We start from the raw sequence: 17,289 nt of genomic DNA, 5'->3' as shown, positions 1-17,289 counted from the left end.
TAGAGTTGGAATTATTTAAAATAGTTTTGTGCTGTCAGCTGTCTAGAAAAATATCCTAACCTGGTATTGGTGCTCTTGGGGGAAGGTGAAATAGATGTCCTTAAATTACCTTCAGGGGTGAGAGGGTTTTTTTCCCCTTGTTTTCATCATTAACTGTCTCATCTACCTCTGTAGGTTCTTAGGACTTGTCTGTAGTCATCAAAGCTATTTTGTTTTTCGTTGCATTGTCTGTGCACACATTCAGGGGTCGTATCTTGGCTCAAGTTGTATCTGCTGAAATCTTTCTTGCGCTGACAACTTGCAACTGTCCCAGTATACCCACAGGCACTAATTCAACTGCAAACTATTGAGTTTTGTTCACTAAATATTGAATAACTGTAGGAGTAATTAGCAGATCAGGCAAGACCGCAGGTCTTCCCTAGTACTGATGTTTAAAATGACAAAAATTGGGAATTTCACTCCATTTTGTGGTAGGTATAATTTTTGTGAATAACGGTTATGCTCTGTAATGCTGAGGCCTTTCCAAAATGTATTTGAGATTCACTTTTTTTAATGGAAATTCTCCTCAGAGTGATATAAAATTTTTTGAACGGCTCATCTTTGACAATTTGAGTATTTGGAATAATTCAAATTATGATACTCAATCTATTCATATTCCCAGGCTGTCAGTTTACCTTTGCAAATGAAGAACAGCATATTTCAACAACTTATTTCTTTCATATAATTTTGACACATTGAATATTATTTTACTAGTAATATTCTTTGACTGTCGTCTCCTTTACAGTTCCAGTAAAGCAGTGCAAGAATAGGAGTATTTAATATGTTTTAAGCCTGCTTAAAATCAGTTTTCCTCTGGGGAGTGGGAGGTGACTGTTGTGATCAGTCCTCCGGTAGTAATTGCCAGAACAGTATGTCGTGCTTTGTGTTAAATGTTTTGGTATTGCTTTATTTTTGGAGTCACTCTTTATTAATTGACATGCATTAAGAGGGAGCTCAATTTTTCTATTCCTTGTAAGCAAAGAGGGGGCACCGGTAAACTTTGAAAGAAACTTGTTTTGAAACCTTTGTTCCCAGTGCGTTCAAACCATAAGTGGAACTTCTTTCCATGGTATGGTTTTGAATACAGAATACCGTTTTCACTCACTTCCTTTTGTCATGGCTAAAAGTGGGTACTGTGAAAATCCTTTTAGAAGCAGAAGTAACATGTATGGGTCAGCCCTATAAGATAGTGAAAATAAGGCAGATAAATATCTAAATGCATCATCTAAGTAATACTGCTTTTACGGGCATGACTTAATTCTTGCCAAGTTCTCCTTTTGTGAAACCTTTCCTCTTGTGGAAACATGATTAACATTTGGCACGCTGCTCATCTGGAAGAAAATCTCTTCCCCGGAGCATGTCACTGTCATTGTAATGGATATCTATTACTGTTACACTACCCACCAACAAGTCAGCTGTTCTTGTTTTATATTCTCTGCTGCCTGTTCCTATAAGCAACTCTTTTACCCTGATGTGGGAATTGGTGGCATTTATGTGAATGCCAAGACAAATGAGTGGCAGAGCCAGGAATAGATTTAAGCATCTGGTAGCAAGGGGCGGGGGGAGAAATATTTTTGCTGAGTTTCACAAAAGTAAGAAACAGTGTCCAAAGCAGGAATATAAGGTTCATAGGTATGGGTGAGCCTGCTTCAGTCACCTTCTAGGACAGATGAAACCTGGGTCAGTTCTGAATATCCTAGCTGGCCCTGCTCTAGGTAATGTGAATATAGTGACTACTGTGGTGATCTCGCAGTGTTGAGAGCTCAGGTCTCCTCTTATGCCACTGGCAAAGATCTGCCACTGATGTCAGAGTGAATGGATCTTCTTTTGCCTTTTGGGGAATGGCCTTTTATGTGTGTTCTGTGTCAAACAATAGGGTTCCTGCCCTGTAGCTCAGAATCCATTCTTACTTCTTCACTTAGCTCTTTTGAGCTCTATATTGGGCAGGTGCTCTTGCTCCTAAAAGCCCTGGCTCTGCTGGTTCCTGTGCATTTGAGCTACTCTCGATCCCAGAATCATCTGTTCTTAGCCCCTTGGGCTCTATTGAGCTGAACTGACTCAGTTCACACAAAATTCACCTCTTGTTCAACTCAGTCTTGTGTATGGTAATCGCATGTTACTCCTTTCTGTATACTTTTGAATTGCAATATTTACAACTAATCCAATGTAAAGCATAAGTTGATTTTTTTTTTCTATCCATGTGAACGAAGATGAATTTGGACTTGTCAGACGCTGCAGCTATTATGTAATCTTTTTGCTAATACTGTTAAGAAATATTTTTACTCAGCTGGAAGTGTTTACTTGATTGAGTTGGAATGATCCATGTGCTCAAATTCTGGTGGTGGCTTGGGGCATGCTATTGATTGCACGTACTGAAGAGATGATGACCAGAGGAAGCCCTTGAGAGTGAGGTCTGTTCTCAAGGTAGGGGTTTGCTCATCAATGGGATCCTCTGTTCTGTTTCACGCTCCTATTTTACTACATCCCATTAAGTAGCTTGTTAGGTGTAGTAAAAGTTAGCTTTTTTTAGCGTTTGTATCAGTGAGCTGTGTGGTGGGGCTGAGCTGGAGTGACCCCAACACTGGTGGGGCAGTGTCGCCACTGAGCAGGATGCGGTGCCACAGGACCTGAGTAGCATGGGTAGAGCAGGGATGGTGGTAACAGGATCAATTAACAGCTGCAGGCATAGCGAGGTGATGGAACAGGTCCAGGTCCATGTGACGAGTCCAGTCTGGAACAGCAGAGGATGGGGCTGGAGATGAGTACACTTCTGGCATAGAAACATAGGGCATGAATCTGTGGTAGGACATGCCGTACCATTGTACAAATGGTAAATAATCTGTAATACTTCAAATTGAAATGACTATTAGTTGGAGGATGTAATTCAGTATTGCACTCATTTATATCATGAAAATGCTGAAGTCGTCATCTTTTCTTAAATGGGTTGATAGAAAGAAATTAGTGCTACGATTAAGTCCTAGTAAGTTCCTGTCAGGCTGTAAAAAGTTTACATCACATGTTGGTGCTGTAACATTTTTGTGTGTAGAGGACTTCAGTCTTAAAGATTGTTAGATAGCCAATTGTGAGTATTATTTATAGCTATAGAGACAGCATTTGTGTCGGAAAGGTTGTGGAAAGACAGTAATTTAGTAAAATGTCTGTTTTACTGATTTTTACTTTTTGTTTTCTGCATGCAACTCTTTTGTAGCTGAGGGTTTGTGTGTGGTTTTTTTTTTTTTTAATAGCTGTCATAGTTTAATTAGTGTTCATAATTTTTTAAATGTAATTTTATTCTAAGCTCACTTCCCCACTTACCCCAGGTAACTTATTTGAATGAGAAAATGATCTGGCTGATACAGAGCTGTAGTAAAAATTATCTATAATCTGTGAAAATACATATTTTTGTTTCATATGATGAGTTTCTTAAAATATTAATTTGAAAAGTTGGTTTGAAATCTTGTTTCCATGGTAGTAAAGATAGGTAAGATATTTTGTGCCTTTTAAAGCTATTTTACCATCTCTTATTTTTAGGACTCCTTATGATATGCCTCCAAAGAGTACAGTGAGTTTTTCTCTGGTTTTATACATGTGTTATTATGGAGCCCAATACCAGGAAATACTGTCTGTGGCATAGGTTTGGAAGCAACATTCCCACTCGTGAAACACTGTTCAGACTGGCAAGCTGCTGCTGCAAGCCTGTAAGGAGGCCTGCAGACAAAGCTGGCTGCACTTGCTTGGACTGAAGCAGTGTATCTGCACAGCACTGTAAGCTGGCAGGTGGATTTATGGTATGTTCAGTTTAACCTTAGCTTGGGAGTCTCTTTGCCATAGATGATTTGGATGCATCCTGGAATATGGAGAGTGATATCATTTAGTGGAACCTACGTTTGTGGATAGGTATCTAAAAAGCTTTTTTGGAAGATTAAGCATGTTAGGTTTGTAAGCCTACCTGGTTTTGGTGATGGTCAGAAGGTCTGAGCCACTTCAGTTCTTTTCAAAGTCCAGTTAATACCAGGTGACATGTTTAACAGTGTGATGGGATCCCAAACTGATCTCCTTTCCTTCTTTCCTGCGTCAAAGGAATTTCCCACCTTACCTTGTTGGAAAATGAAGTGTTTTATTAAAATGCAAAAAACTAAAAATGACAGCTCACTAAGCAAAAGGACCTTGGAGCTACTGAAATAGGGAAGAAGAAAGGTTTGCAAACACATCCCATTGCAGTAACCACAGCATATGTCCTTTCCAACAGTGTTCGTTTTTGGCTGGCGTCCTAGATTTAGGGGAAAAACAAATAAATGTGCCCAGGCCCTTCTTGACTGATCAGAAAATCTTTTAGTTATCTGTAGTGCTTAAAGTTAGAGTGGTTGCAGGCCTGCTCCTCTTGCTTCTCCTGAGGAGCTCCAGTTTACATGGTTTCTTCTTGCCACCCACCCTGTGGAAAGCTCGGCATGTTCAGTTGCTCTTAGCAAGTTAGACATAGTCCTCTCCGCTTGCTACCCAAACAACTCGGCATGATGTAGAGGATGGTGTCCAGGTAGAGGTACCCTCCCTGCTTCACTCTTTAGTACAACAGAATATATAGAATCTGTAGAAAATCCAGTAAATGAGAAATTGCCATTGTGCCTCCTTCAGGAGGTGCCTGAGGACCTTTGAAACTTTGTACCCCGGAATGAAATTCCCATTACTTTTCTGAGAGGCTTTCTGTAAGCAAGGCATGCTTTTGAAAATTTACCTGCTTTTAAGGAAACCTCAACTAAATTTTCATTTAAAATGATGATGAAACCCTAATACTTTTTCACACCTGAATGAGAAGGTGTGGCTTTCCATCTCATTCTTCAATAAGTGCCTGAAAGGGCTACTGGTAGCATGAAACCAGACCAGGTGAGTAATGAGCTGTTCTCAATGCTTTCAAAAGCATTATTACCTTAAAAAAAAAAAAAAAAAAAACCAAAAACAACCAAACAACAAAACCAAAACACCAAAAAAGCACCTTGTAAATAAATGATTGTGCCCCAGCTTCCTTTAATTACGTTTACTTTGCTTTGATCTTGAAAAGACAGATAACTGTACAGCAACCCAGGGTATATTTGTTCTCCCTCATTCCCTGTGTTTTTAAGCAGGTTGCTATGAAAACATCAGTAATTTTAGCTTTATTCCAACTTTGAAACGCTAATAAGAATAACACTTAAGTTATTGCTTGTTTTGAACAGCAGAGTGCTTGTAACAGTAAAATAATTCAATAAATGATGGATTTTAAAGCTTTGCTTGGCTCAAACATGAATTATATTTGTTGGTTTATCTTGTTACATAGTCTCATGTGAAAGCTCCTTGTATCCTTTTAAATTTTCAAAGTCGTGTTAATCAAGCCAAATGTTATCTTCCACAGCTTTGATGTTATTTTTTTTCTTCGTTTATTTGCTTACCATTTTTCACCATTCCTATGCTACTCTACATTTTATCCTACTGACACAACTGTTTAGGAAAATACAGCCTGATTAAAATAAATCATCAAGTCTTGACCTTCTGGGTATCCATCTCTAATTTATACCATTAGCACATTCCTAGTGACAATTTTATTTCTCTGATAAGCCCATCCTTTCTTCTGTAGCTGTTTTGAGGAGGAGTGGTCAACTGTAGGGGCAAGGTTTTTTTTGATGAAGTATTTGCTGAGGGAGGAAGGGTACTGTCAGCTGTGAACTCTGAAATGCTTTTATGCTGTTTTTCGTCATGAGTCCGCGCTGTTTTAAGACCCAGCTTGATTCACTGCCCCTCAGGACAGAGGTCTTTTGTGTATAAACCAGGTGTTTTATTGTTGTTTGTGGTACTGTAGTGGAGGGGCCGTGGCTACAGTACTGAATGTGTTCAGAATAAAAATGACGCCAAACTTCTACAGAGTGTGAGGCTTGTAGGGCATAATTTTTTTTTTTTCCTTGTGTAATTATTTTATGCCAAGTTCTAAATCAGCCCAAATGTATATTAGTTTTTTTACAGAGGAATAATTACACATGGCTGCTGCCAGGCATTAAGTTTTATTTTTCAGGATGGTTTATGAGACCAATGAAAAATCTGGCAAATATTGCTTCTGAAATGCACTACTGAGCATTTGTGTTGGGCCTATTATTTTGTCACTGTCACAACAAGGTGAAGTTTAAAAAAGCGATTCTGTGATAAATTATCTTTCACAAAAGGAATTAATAGTTTTTGAAAAGGGCATCCCTGAGGAAACCGGTAGCTGAGAGCGCCACCTAACTTCTCAAGCGTGTCTGTACGTTTTGATAGTTCTTTGGTTTTTTGTGGTGTTTTTTTTTTTTTTTTTTGGTTTTTTTTTGATTACTGGTGTTTATTACTCTTCACATGCAGCTCCCCACTCTGTTTCATGCATTCAAGACTTTCCATTGTTCCACCCAGTGTACAAAGGGGTGGGGTGAGAAGGTGCAGCTCTGGCAAACACGGCAGCCTAAGACATAGGTCATGTGCTGGTCCTTCCCCTCTCCGGTTGTTTCTGGTAGGTAATCCTCACTGCTTCGGTTCCTCTTACCTCCTTGCACTTTCACTTGTTTGCTCACTCTTGTTAACACCTCTTGTGTCTCTTCCCTTTTGCAAGCACAAATCTTATTAGGTCCCTTCGGGGATCCTTTTGTGAATTATGCTTTCTCTCTGCAATTAACTGTCAAATGTCCTAATCTCCTTCCAAGTCTTGGAGCCTGTAGGTTTCTCTGTCTGTCAAAGGTCACTTTTTATCAATTTCAGTTTCCAGAATTAACTCTGCTTACCCCACAGACCAGAGACCCCTGGAGAATTCAGTTCTGGCTTTGCGCCTTAATCTCTTCTTTCTTTATTCAGTTTACCAGACATCGTTATTCATCCATTTCTTTGATTCCTTTTTTGCCTTGTGTTGATGTAGCTCCCAGGGTTGTTTTGTTTTTTTTTTTTTTCCCCCTCTCTTCTCCCCCCCCCATTATTCTGTGGTTTAGTTCTATTGCTTCAAAGTGATAGAAATTTCCAAGAAGAAATTCAAAGATGAAATTTGCCTTTCTTAAGGAAATGTTTAGTGGGTTTCACCTGACTTAAAGATGTGGCAAAGAATCGGTTTAAAAAAAAATAATCAAGCAAACCTTAAATCAATGGAGATCTGTTTTCCTTTTATCTTCCCCGTCAACTTTATTTTCCTTTTTCTGAGCTGTTACTTCTAATGCATTTATTCAGCTTTGTTTCCTTTTTTTCTTTTCCCAAAATGTTGTGAGTAAACTAGTGTTTTTATATCGCTATGCTCTTCCTTACAATTTTGCACTCAGCTTCACAGGTGCTACTTGGATGTGTTAAAACAGGAGAAATTTGGAGAAGTACAGCTGAAGTCATGTGTTGATGAAATGCATTGGTAGATTGGGTACAGTTGAGTGTCATATAGGTGGCAATTCTTTTGAAGCTCAAGATTGCTGTTCTTTCCTAAATACCTATGCAGATTTCTACAAAAAGATATAGTTTATTCCTTTTAAAATACAGGTAAGAAAAAAGAAACCGAACAGGTACTAGTACTCTGGTTTCTCTTTGCATTCCACTACTTTTAAAATTTTTTTCTGTATGGATTTGTTCTTCAGTGCAGCTTAAGTGCAGTGCCATATTTATGCCACAACTCCCTTTTATTTCTTAGTAAAACAGTCATGAGACTGAAAGCATGAAAGACGAGCTGCTGAACTCACACCAGCCATGCCTTACGGACTGTGGTGGTACCTGGGTTTCATTAGCTGTTCAAGAGTGTTAGACACATAAGCTGGATAGGCAGTTGTCAGTTTATGTATAAACTTGCCTTTGGTCTTTGAAAAATATTGGTAACAAGTCTCTAGCTGGTACAAACCAAGGCTGTTCACCAGCTGTGTAGGTTTTCTGAGAAATGTCTTGATTTATAGAGCCAAAATATTTGCAGGTGTATGATGATGTGAATGTGTAATTGAATTGTATTTACTATTTCAAGATTGTATAGATTGTGGAGACACACTTCCTTTTTCTAGAAAGGCTCATCTGTGGGAGAGTAAACATCCAAAAAGGTGTTTGTCCCTATTCCAGGGGAATTCAGTGGGTACAGTGTTTTAAGCGATTAACGTTTTTCTTGCACTTGGCCTTGTGGAGAATATTTATTATCCTTTTATCATTGGACATTTTCTTGAGTATGGGATTTGGAAACTTGTTTGGTAATATTGGCTCTTGATAGGATGTGAACCATGTGTACGTGCTGCTAGGAATTAGCTTTCTGGAGCAGATCCCCCCCCCCCCCGCTATAACCCACGGGTAAGTTATTCCTTTAGCTTTCAGTCTAACAGAAAGTACTGGGAAAAGCTATGAATTGCTGAAGCTGAAATTAAGGTTACTCCTGCTTTCTGAAGTTGGCCCTGTTTTAAACAGGGGCTTGGACTACATGGCCTCTGGCAATCCTTTCAAAACTTACTTATTCTATGATTCTGGGCATACACTAAAAACTGCCTTATTAGCAAGCAGGATGGTTTGTTTGTAATGCAAATTTATTTGAATTGTTTGCATCTTTTGAGGGCATAATGTTCTACAGTCTCCGATGTGGATCATTAAGGAAAAGAAAAATAAATGAGATGGTGTGCTCATTGTCTCATTGCTATTTACTTTTCTCTTTTACCAACAGCTCTGAGGAAGTTGTATTCATTTTTTCCTCCTCATTGTTCCTAATTCATTAAGAATGAAATTGGTATAATATTGAGATATATTAAATTTTAGTTTCTGTAAATGTCTCTGAATACAGTAGCTCCTGTTTTATCTAAGCTTTCTTGAAAATCTCTGGATCGAGACCTTATTTAGAGAGACAAGCTTCTGATATGTTAAATGACCAGGGGTTTCCCAGGGGAACTTTTGGATGTTCTATGCAGTAGCTTTGGATATTACATACACACCTTGTGGCTGGTAACATTTTGGGCACATCTAGAGAAATTTATACTCTGGATTGTAGAGGACAACTGGAAACAGTCCATCTTTGCCCTTCGTTACAAATCAGAGCGAATCATTTTTTACTCCCGAGGTAGATGAGGGTTGAAGTACTGAATCAAAACAAAAAAGAGCAAGTTAATTACCACTGAAATAATTCACATTAAAGATCATTGCAGTTCTAGGACCTTCTGTGATGACACTGTGTGCAGCTCCCCCCCGCCAGGGGAGGGGGGAGGTTTTTTGTGCATGAGATTAAGCGCTTGCTTGGGGGTCGCAGAGGGTTTATGTGATGGCCTATTGGACTGTCAGTTTGACACTTGGGTTGAAATAAAAAAGGTGCAGTTGACTTTACATAGCATCTTGCATCAGATTAGCTACTGCTAGTTTGATTTGTATAACTCTCTCAACTTCTGATTTACAGCTCATTATTCTTAGCTAGACAAGAATTATGGCTTTAGAAAAGAAAATAGGAGCAAACATTGCCGAAAGAGGCCTGCCGGCGCTCCCATAGAAATATGAAGGAATTTCAGTAACAACCACCTTGTTGGATGATGAGTTTTCTAGGTAATCCAAAAAATTACCAAGTGCAGTTATTCTTAAATCACTTTGAACATAAATACTCTTTCCTCATTTAAAGCATAGTTGATGATGGTTCTTCATTAAAGGCAATTCTGATCGACTGGAAGCCTTGCTGTTGCAAATGGTGGTTTCCAGAGGCAAGATGGCACTCTCTTTTAGTCCTAACTCAAAACCATTTTTTATGATGTTTTTTTCATGTTCTTATTTATTCATTTGATGCTGCTCAGAAGAGCTTTAGGGAATTAGTCAAGAACCTGAGCCCTCTATATGCATATTTTTCTAAATATTTGGGATGTTGCTATATTAATGCTGGACGTTCGTATGAGATTCAGAATGATATGTGCTGTAGGTATCTGAGAATCAGCAGCCTCCAGGCAAAAATCGTTATAAATTCAGGATGTTTTGTTTTATTTGAACTGGATGATAAACTACAATATCAAAAGGGATGGGACAAGCGGAGTCCAGTGTCTGGGATGTTCTTTATCACAGTGGAGGAGAGCTGGTATATGAAAGGATTCAGGGTTATGAATATCAGTGTAGCTCTTGAAGTGAATTTATATATTCATAGGTCAGTATTTAGTCACTGTGATTTTTTTTTTTTTTTCCCCCCAGTTTAAATAATGCTATATTAGGAAATAATTTTTTTTTTTTTTTTTTAACTTTAGATGCTAAAAATGAATGAGCTAGATAAATGAGATTCTGGAAAAACAGTTGGGCTCTAGATGGGAAACAGAGAAAGGGGTCAATCAAGAAAAGTCTTTGATGAAGACATCAGAAAGTGAGAGCTATCAAAATCTAGTTGACTGACATCAAAATATGTATTAAAAAGAAAAATATTTTTCAGCAAAGAGAAGAGAAAGTATAAATGAAGCGGGATGGCTGTGCTTTAGGGAGAGAATCAAGATTGAAGATGGTCTTAGATATTGCCTCAAATATAAATGCACACTTTGTCTGGGTTGTAGTTAAGGAGGACCATGCTGAAATTGAGGGCAGGGGCAGGACAGCTGATGAAAAGGTATGGAAGCAATGGAAGTGACTGCATTTAGGTGGAATGAAAATCAGCTGTCTGTCCTCAAAACAGGAGCAGCAGGTAGGAAAGCAGATAATTTTCATTCCACAATAGCGAAAGAGCTGATGCATGAAATCACAGATGAGATGATGAGGATTTTAATAAATCTTTCAAGCTTGGCAATAATATATGATTAGAAAATATATTGGCATATGTATTGGCCGAAGAATAGCAAATAGAACATACTATTTTAAGGAACAGAAATTATTCAGGACCTGATTTCAATAGTACGTGAGAAAAAGCAAAAGTATGACAGTAAATACAATCTAGGAAAATGAATATACTGCTCCATACCAGATGTGACATCAGTCTATGACTTTCTGGAACAGAAATTATAGTTTAAAGAAGTCAGGTTATGTGCACAATTGTAGATGAGCGAGAAAATTGTTGCAGAATCAACAGCCACCAGTGCTGTTTAAGGGAGAAGGATCAGACAGAGCAATTCATCAGAGATCTGGTTTGGGGCCAGTCATTTTTCGTGATGCCATCCATGGCAGTAAAACCCCACACATCTAGTCTGTTCACCTGCTTAGTGCGAGAGACAATTTCAGCTGGTGTTTTCTGTAAGAAACCTGAAATTATTGGTTGAAAGAGCATCTAGTTTACACCACCTATGCATGGGGGAACTTCGCAGATGCCAGTTCGCTCTTCTGCTACTTTGCAACTTAGGATATCAAACAGCTTTATTAGTAAAGATATATTCATAAGTGTCAGAACTTATCCTTCTTTGGTCTTTTAATATAAAATTCTAATTCTGTCCCTGGTGGCTGGAAGTTATCTGGCTGCAAGAGCATTTAGGCAAACCTTGATCCTCCCAATCAGGCCACTATAACTCATACTGCGTCGCCGTCTTCAAGGCTGCTTTGCAGAAGAGATCAGCCTTTTATCTTGAGTGGGTATGAACTCCTTTAGTGAGTGTATTCCTTTTTGCTAATGACAATGAAGGAAGTCTCCTCTGATTCCTGTGCAATTTCTGGAGTCTATAGGAGTGATTTTGTATCACCACAGTTGAAGCGTTTCTGTGCAGTAGGTGAATATGGAGCACGGTGAACCTTTCCCTGGAGCTTACTGTGACAGTAACGACTTGGATCTGCTTGTCCACATGGTGTCATGTTATGCTAAACAAGAGGAGGAAGACTTAGCTCTGTGGGATTTATCCTCCTTACCTGTGTGAATTATGTTGTATAGGTTTCAGACTCTGTTCAGACCATTGTCCATGGCTGGGATCTGAATGGTGTCGCTATGGAGCCTGTTTCAGGTTTTTGCAACATGACTTTACTTAATTCCAAATCGTTTTTTCTGCTCTGAGGTTTGAAAACCGAAGCTTGCTTATCTCCGGAAGCATCTGGTCACTGTGTCAGTATATTTTTACCAAGGACAGTCAGTTAATGCTTTTTATGTATTTCTTCTCTGTATTGTGTGACAACTTCTTTGGGTGATGACAGGCACACTTTACAGCAATAAGCAAATAGATGTAAAGTTTTATCTGCACAGAGAAGCAATGAAAGAGAACGGGTTTGTTTTCTGGCGGTGCACTCTGCAAGATTCTTAAACTTTGTTAGATGATTCACACAATTTTTCTAGGTCGAGTGGAATAAGATAATCTTAGCAATGTACTTGAGGACTGGGGATAAACTGTAATTAATTGAGTGGTCTGCAAGAAATACAAAATCTTTTACTCCACAGCTTGTCCTTCTCCGGCACGGCTATTGAACAGTTTGGACTATTCGGTGTGGTGTATGCACTGATGTATGCATTTTCTCCATCTTTGGTTTTGGCTGAAGAGGTCTTCCAAGTAAAACAGGATTGGGCTTTGCTAGGTAAGCCATAAAGTACAGGTGTCAGACCTCCTGCAGCTGTGTATTGACAACAAGAACCCCAACTCTGTTTCCAGATGTTTTAGCAATTCATTTGAGGCAAAATTTGAAGTATTTGTCTTTTGGGGTTAGAATTCAGCGAGGTTTTTGCTAACTGTATCTTATCTGATAGTAAGAAGTTGCCCACTGAAGGAAGAAAAAAACACAACCAGATGGTTGATGTTTATGATGTGATCTTCTACACACTCATGTGTTCCCACTTGCCCTTTTTTTCTGTGGGAATAGAAAAAGACTTTTGGGTTTTTCTTTTGTTTTCTAAATCAGATAAGTAAAAGTCCATTTGTCAGCAGTTTTGGCTTTGCATGCTCCAATAAAGGAGTTTTCTGGGGTTTTTTTGTTCCTTGTCCTATTTAGAGCATACATTAAGACTGCTTTCACAATTTAAAGGCTGTTTCTCATTAGGACCTTACAGCCTCAATAGGATGTTAGTGTTCATATATCTGAAGGGAAGAGGCTTTGATGAAACCATTAGCCTCTTGTCCTTGCCTTTGTCCATGAAGGAATGCACTTCACAGTTAATTTCTCCCACTTCTCTTGTAGAAGCAAGGCCCTTCTGCAAGGGCCTTGAAAGAAGAAAGTCTTAATGTCTTTTCCACAACATTTAGCTAATATTACTTTGGGTTTTTGTTAGACTATGAATGCAAAGGCATCTGCATTTTTCTTTAACCTGCGTATGCAGCAAAAGCTGTCAGATCTTGGGTGCATTTATTTGCTCAGTAGCCACAGGCTGTGTATTTTAGCAGGACTCCTCATACTCCTGTGCCTGCTGCAGGCTGCTGGAAGGGATTGCCTGCTTCAGCGCTGCCTGCCTGTTTGGCACGAGCTGCTTAGGGACGATTGCCCTGGGTTATTAAAACCCTTTCAAGTACAGCTCAAGCAACATCAGTATCATCAACTCGTAACGTATTACCACGTTAAATTTGCAAAGCTACCATATGGAGTTTGTTTCTTGCTTTTATTAGGCATTAATGCTCCTATTGAAGCATCACAAAGCAGCATTGCTTTTGGAAGTGTAGTCCCTCAGTCAACAGGGGCTCTGAGACTCCTCTCTAGGCACTTAATTAATCTCAGGGTTGAGCAACTATTTATTTTTAGATGTGTTGTTAATATGTGTGTTTGCTACCCCTACCTCTCCCGCAGAGTGCCCCTGCTTTTAAGCATCTGTGGCTGAGAGGAGCTGAAAGAGAAGGATGTGCTCCTCTTCTTTTGTAGTGTAGCTGGAAGGTGGGCCTGAGGGATACTGCTATGGTTATTTAAAAAAAAAAAAAAAAAAAAAGAAAACACAACAAAAAACCCCACCTTGTAACAGTGGACTGCAAAATGTATTTCCATAAGAAGAACGCATGTTTAAACAATGCATACGGTAACTATCTTTACAGAGCTTTTAGTTTATTGTGATGTCGATTATTTTTTTTCCCCCCATTGGAATATCATATGATACTAATTCTAACTACTTTCTGCTATTTCAGTTTTTTATTAACAGCATTTCATGGTAAACCATAGGTTTTCAGCTGCCTTTAGGTTAATGGCAAGCTCTGTAAAAGGCACTTAAAGAGCACCTTTCTTTGACCAGACTGCAGTTGGGGAACACGCTTTGTTCAGGTCCCTACAGACTACTGCTTGTTATACATTATGTGTTAAAGATCTGGAAATGGTATTTCTTGCCTGTTGTTGAAAGCTCTCTCATGCATTATTTATCAAACAGTAGCTGAAGACTTCAACCTTTTTATGATAATTGATAGTGTTTAGAATACAAGATTACAAACAGTTCCTGAGCACCAGTAAATGCCAACATGGGAGGTGTATTATCAGGACATGTTTTTCATAGTTAATTCAAAATATATATACTTTATTGGGCCTCACTGAGTCAACATGGAGGGGTAGAGAGGAAATAGATGATAAAACCATATGTTAATAGCATTGCATGAGGTTTTTCCTGCTTGTGTTTTACAGTACTCGTTCAAACTATGTAAACTGTATCCCTTTCAGTGTGAGATAATAAGATTAAAGATACCCTCAGTGGGTTTTACAGCTTGTTCAGTGTGACTGCTGTGCTTCCTTGAAATCCAGGATCTTTATGCAACACTTCCTTTGTATCACCTGGGGATTTTAAATAGTTTTAACATTAGGTACAATTAGAATTACCTCATGTTAACCAGCTGAATCCATTATGGTCAAGAGGAGCAGTGCTGCCACCAGAGAGACTTGAGCTCACAGGTGACTGTACAGACCTGAACATGAAAAGCACCTATTACTGCCCAATTTGCAGCGCTGGTTGGTGTGTGAGCTGCTGAATTATGGTTCTTGGCACTGCCTTTGCTTATGCCAGGCTTCTGCTCCAAAGAGTCCAAGTCCTCCTTGTATTTGGGCGCGGTCAATACCTGTTTGGAGTTGAGACTTCAAAAAATGTAGCTGTTAAGTTGTACTATCAGTTTAGTAAGGTTAAGTACAACTGAAGTTACTAAACTGTAGCTGTAAACAGACAAGGGATTGGGTGATTATGAGGTTGTAGGTGGTTTGATTTTTAGTATCAATTTTATGAAAAAAAGATGAATGCTGGAGGAGACTGAGTAAAAAAGTAACTTCATACCCATGAACTGTTAATTCAGTTTCATAGAGCTGAAGCAGCTACATATTGATGCCTCATTATTTTTAAATTGAATAAGAGGTTTCCTTTCATTAATCCTTTATTCTGTAGACAGATGGGAAATGGTAGTTGCTTTCTTTCAAGGGCAATTTTGCCCAACTGGCAGTACATTGAAAGTTAGGTTTTTTACTATTGAAATATGGTGTAGCATATTAAAAAAAAAAACAACCAAAACCAAACCAAAACCAAAAAGAGATACCTTAATTTGAAAAATGTGCTGCTTGTTTTTGTTTTATTTCTTTATAATCTGTGGCAAGATTTATGTTAGTTTTCAGTTTGGATAGTTGTATAACTGAAAAGATGCCTGGCAGGTGTCAGATGTAAGTATCTCAAACTAAAAGGTAATGTGTGGGTGCCAGTTATAGGTCAGAACAGTGAAACAGCCTGAAAAGGATCATTATAAACCTGAGGATCAAGCTGATCTTCCCTTGAGCTCATGGCCAGTAGTGGCTGTGCTTCCCCTGACTTGCCGATGGAAGTTCCGCCCCAGGCTTGGGCTGAGCTGGGAAGAGTTTGGTTCCTGGGATTGTGGAGAAATGTGTAAAACAAAAGTGGGGAACCTGCTTGTTCTGGGTCAAATGTAGTTTATGACTTAATTCATAAAACCAAGGGCTACATTTTTTGTGTGTGTGTGTATTTATGGAATAATTATCTGTTTATCCAACAAAAGATAGAAATGAGTGCTCTTTCTGTGGCCTACAAATAGTGTTCAAAAGATCTGTTCATCCCCTGGTAAAGAATACTGTCTCTGCAGCCAGTTTAAGCAGAAGTCAGAGCAGTCCAGGCTGTTATTTCATATCTTCCTTTTGCCTGCTAGTTCTGCTTTTGTCTTCTACCTTGTTAAATATCTTGTATCTTGTGTATGCTGGATTGGTAAACATTAAAATACATTGAAAATGCATATTTACTCTCACTTCAGTACTGATTTTCACTGTCCTTCTCATTCAGCAGCTGGGCATAGCCCTGAAACTTTTTGTACAATTTCTTTTAGCTCTACTAAGCATTTAAGCAGGATAAGCAATGTGACAACTGTGGAATAGCTCTGTGTATTTTATGAGTTCTAGATGTCGGTCCAATTTTTTGTACGTGACTGCTATCTGTTAGGTTAAACCCGCAGAAATGTAGAAGAAAGAAAAAGCTATGAGTTGAGATAAGCCTCTTGCCCTTTCCTGCTTCATCCCTTCAAAGACATCAGGGTATTAGCAAAGGAGAACGCTCTTCCAGCTCAAGTCAAAATATAAACCTTACTGTTAGATGAGTGCAAGGGTGAGACTGAGAGCTGGAAAACCAAAAAGTGCTATAGTTGGCTGAGTAGATTACAAAGTTGCTGTAACTTTCTTGTCTCTCAGGGTATGTGAATATCCTCACACAGCACAGGTTTTATTTTTCCATACAGCCTTTAATGACATTTCTGTTGATGAACAATCAATTCACATTGTTGATAAACTACTCAAAAAGTTAAACATTCCAATTCTACAAGAAAATACATCTTCCTTGTTCCTGTGGTGAGAATCCAGTCTTGCTGGACTGTTGTTCTCCACAGTGAAAGCTGTTTCTGGCTTGGTGCCTTAAGGCAGCGCAAGCCTGATCAGGTGATTCCTCAATCTCTGCTCGATGAAGTTGAAAGTAGGAGTTTCAATGCATTTCTTATGATACCAGATGTTCTACAGTTTGGTTGCTGGTCTGGTCTTTTCTCTGAGCCCTCTTTAAGGACTTGAATTAATTTCATTTTGTGAGTTACGGACCACAGGACTATAGACCTAGTATTCCCGCTTGGCTGTGCTAATAACAAATACAGTGGTAACAGAACCCTGCTGGCATCCTCCTTTTTCTCTTGGTTACAATGGACTGCATCAGCCCTTGTGGACAATGTCCTGTCTCCAACAGTGGGTGCAGGCAGATGCTGCAGAAAAAATGGGCAGGGAATGAGACTATGTGGTATTTGTCCTGAGTACGCTCCAAGTCTGCAACCGTTTTCATTTCAAAAGGAAAGAGTAGCTGAGGGGCTCTGCAGCATCTTGGTGGTGGCCAGACCCTTCCTGGTCATGACACTGTGCATTTCCAAAATGTTTCTGGACCTGGACCTGTGTGTTTATATGTAGCTAATGCAGTGATTTCATCCTGGTTGT

General features: G+C 39.0%; 1 protein-coding gene across 24 annotated transcripts in view; it reads left to right on the top strand.

Annotated features, from left to right (window-relative positions):
* PCDH15 (protocadherin related 15) overlaps positions 1-17,289 on the top strand; it is an 852,429-nt gene that overhangs the window by 507,605 nt on the left and 327,535 nt on the right. The window contains exon 1 of one of the 24 annotated variants that reach the window (XM_030030442.1): positions 6,456-6,544. The exons of the other annotated variants lie outside the window; for them this stretch is intronic. Within the exon in view, the coding sequence (XP_029886302.1) occupies positions 6,511-6,544 (34 nt within the window). The 5' untranslated portion in view covers positions 6,456-6,510. Of the gene's footprint in view, positions 1-6,455; positions 6,545-17,289 lie in introns of those variants that run through there. 24 annotated transcript variants of the gene reach the window in all.

Source organism: Aquila chrysaetos, chromosome 11, assembly GCF_900496995.4.
Source record: "Aquila chrysaetos chrysaetos chromosome 11, bAquChr1.4, whole genome shotgun sequence".
Classification (NCBI taxonomy): Eukaryota; Metazoa; Chordata; class Aves; order Accipitriformes; family Accipitridae; genus Aquila; species Aquila chrysaetos.
This window is presented reverse-complemented; position numbering and strand designations above follow the sequence as displayed.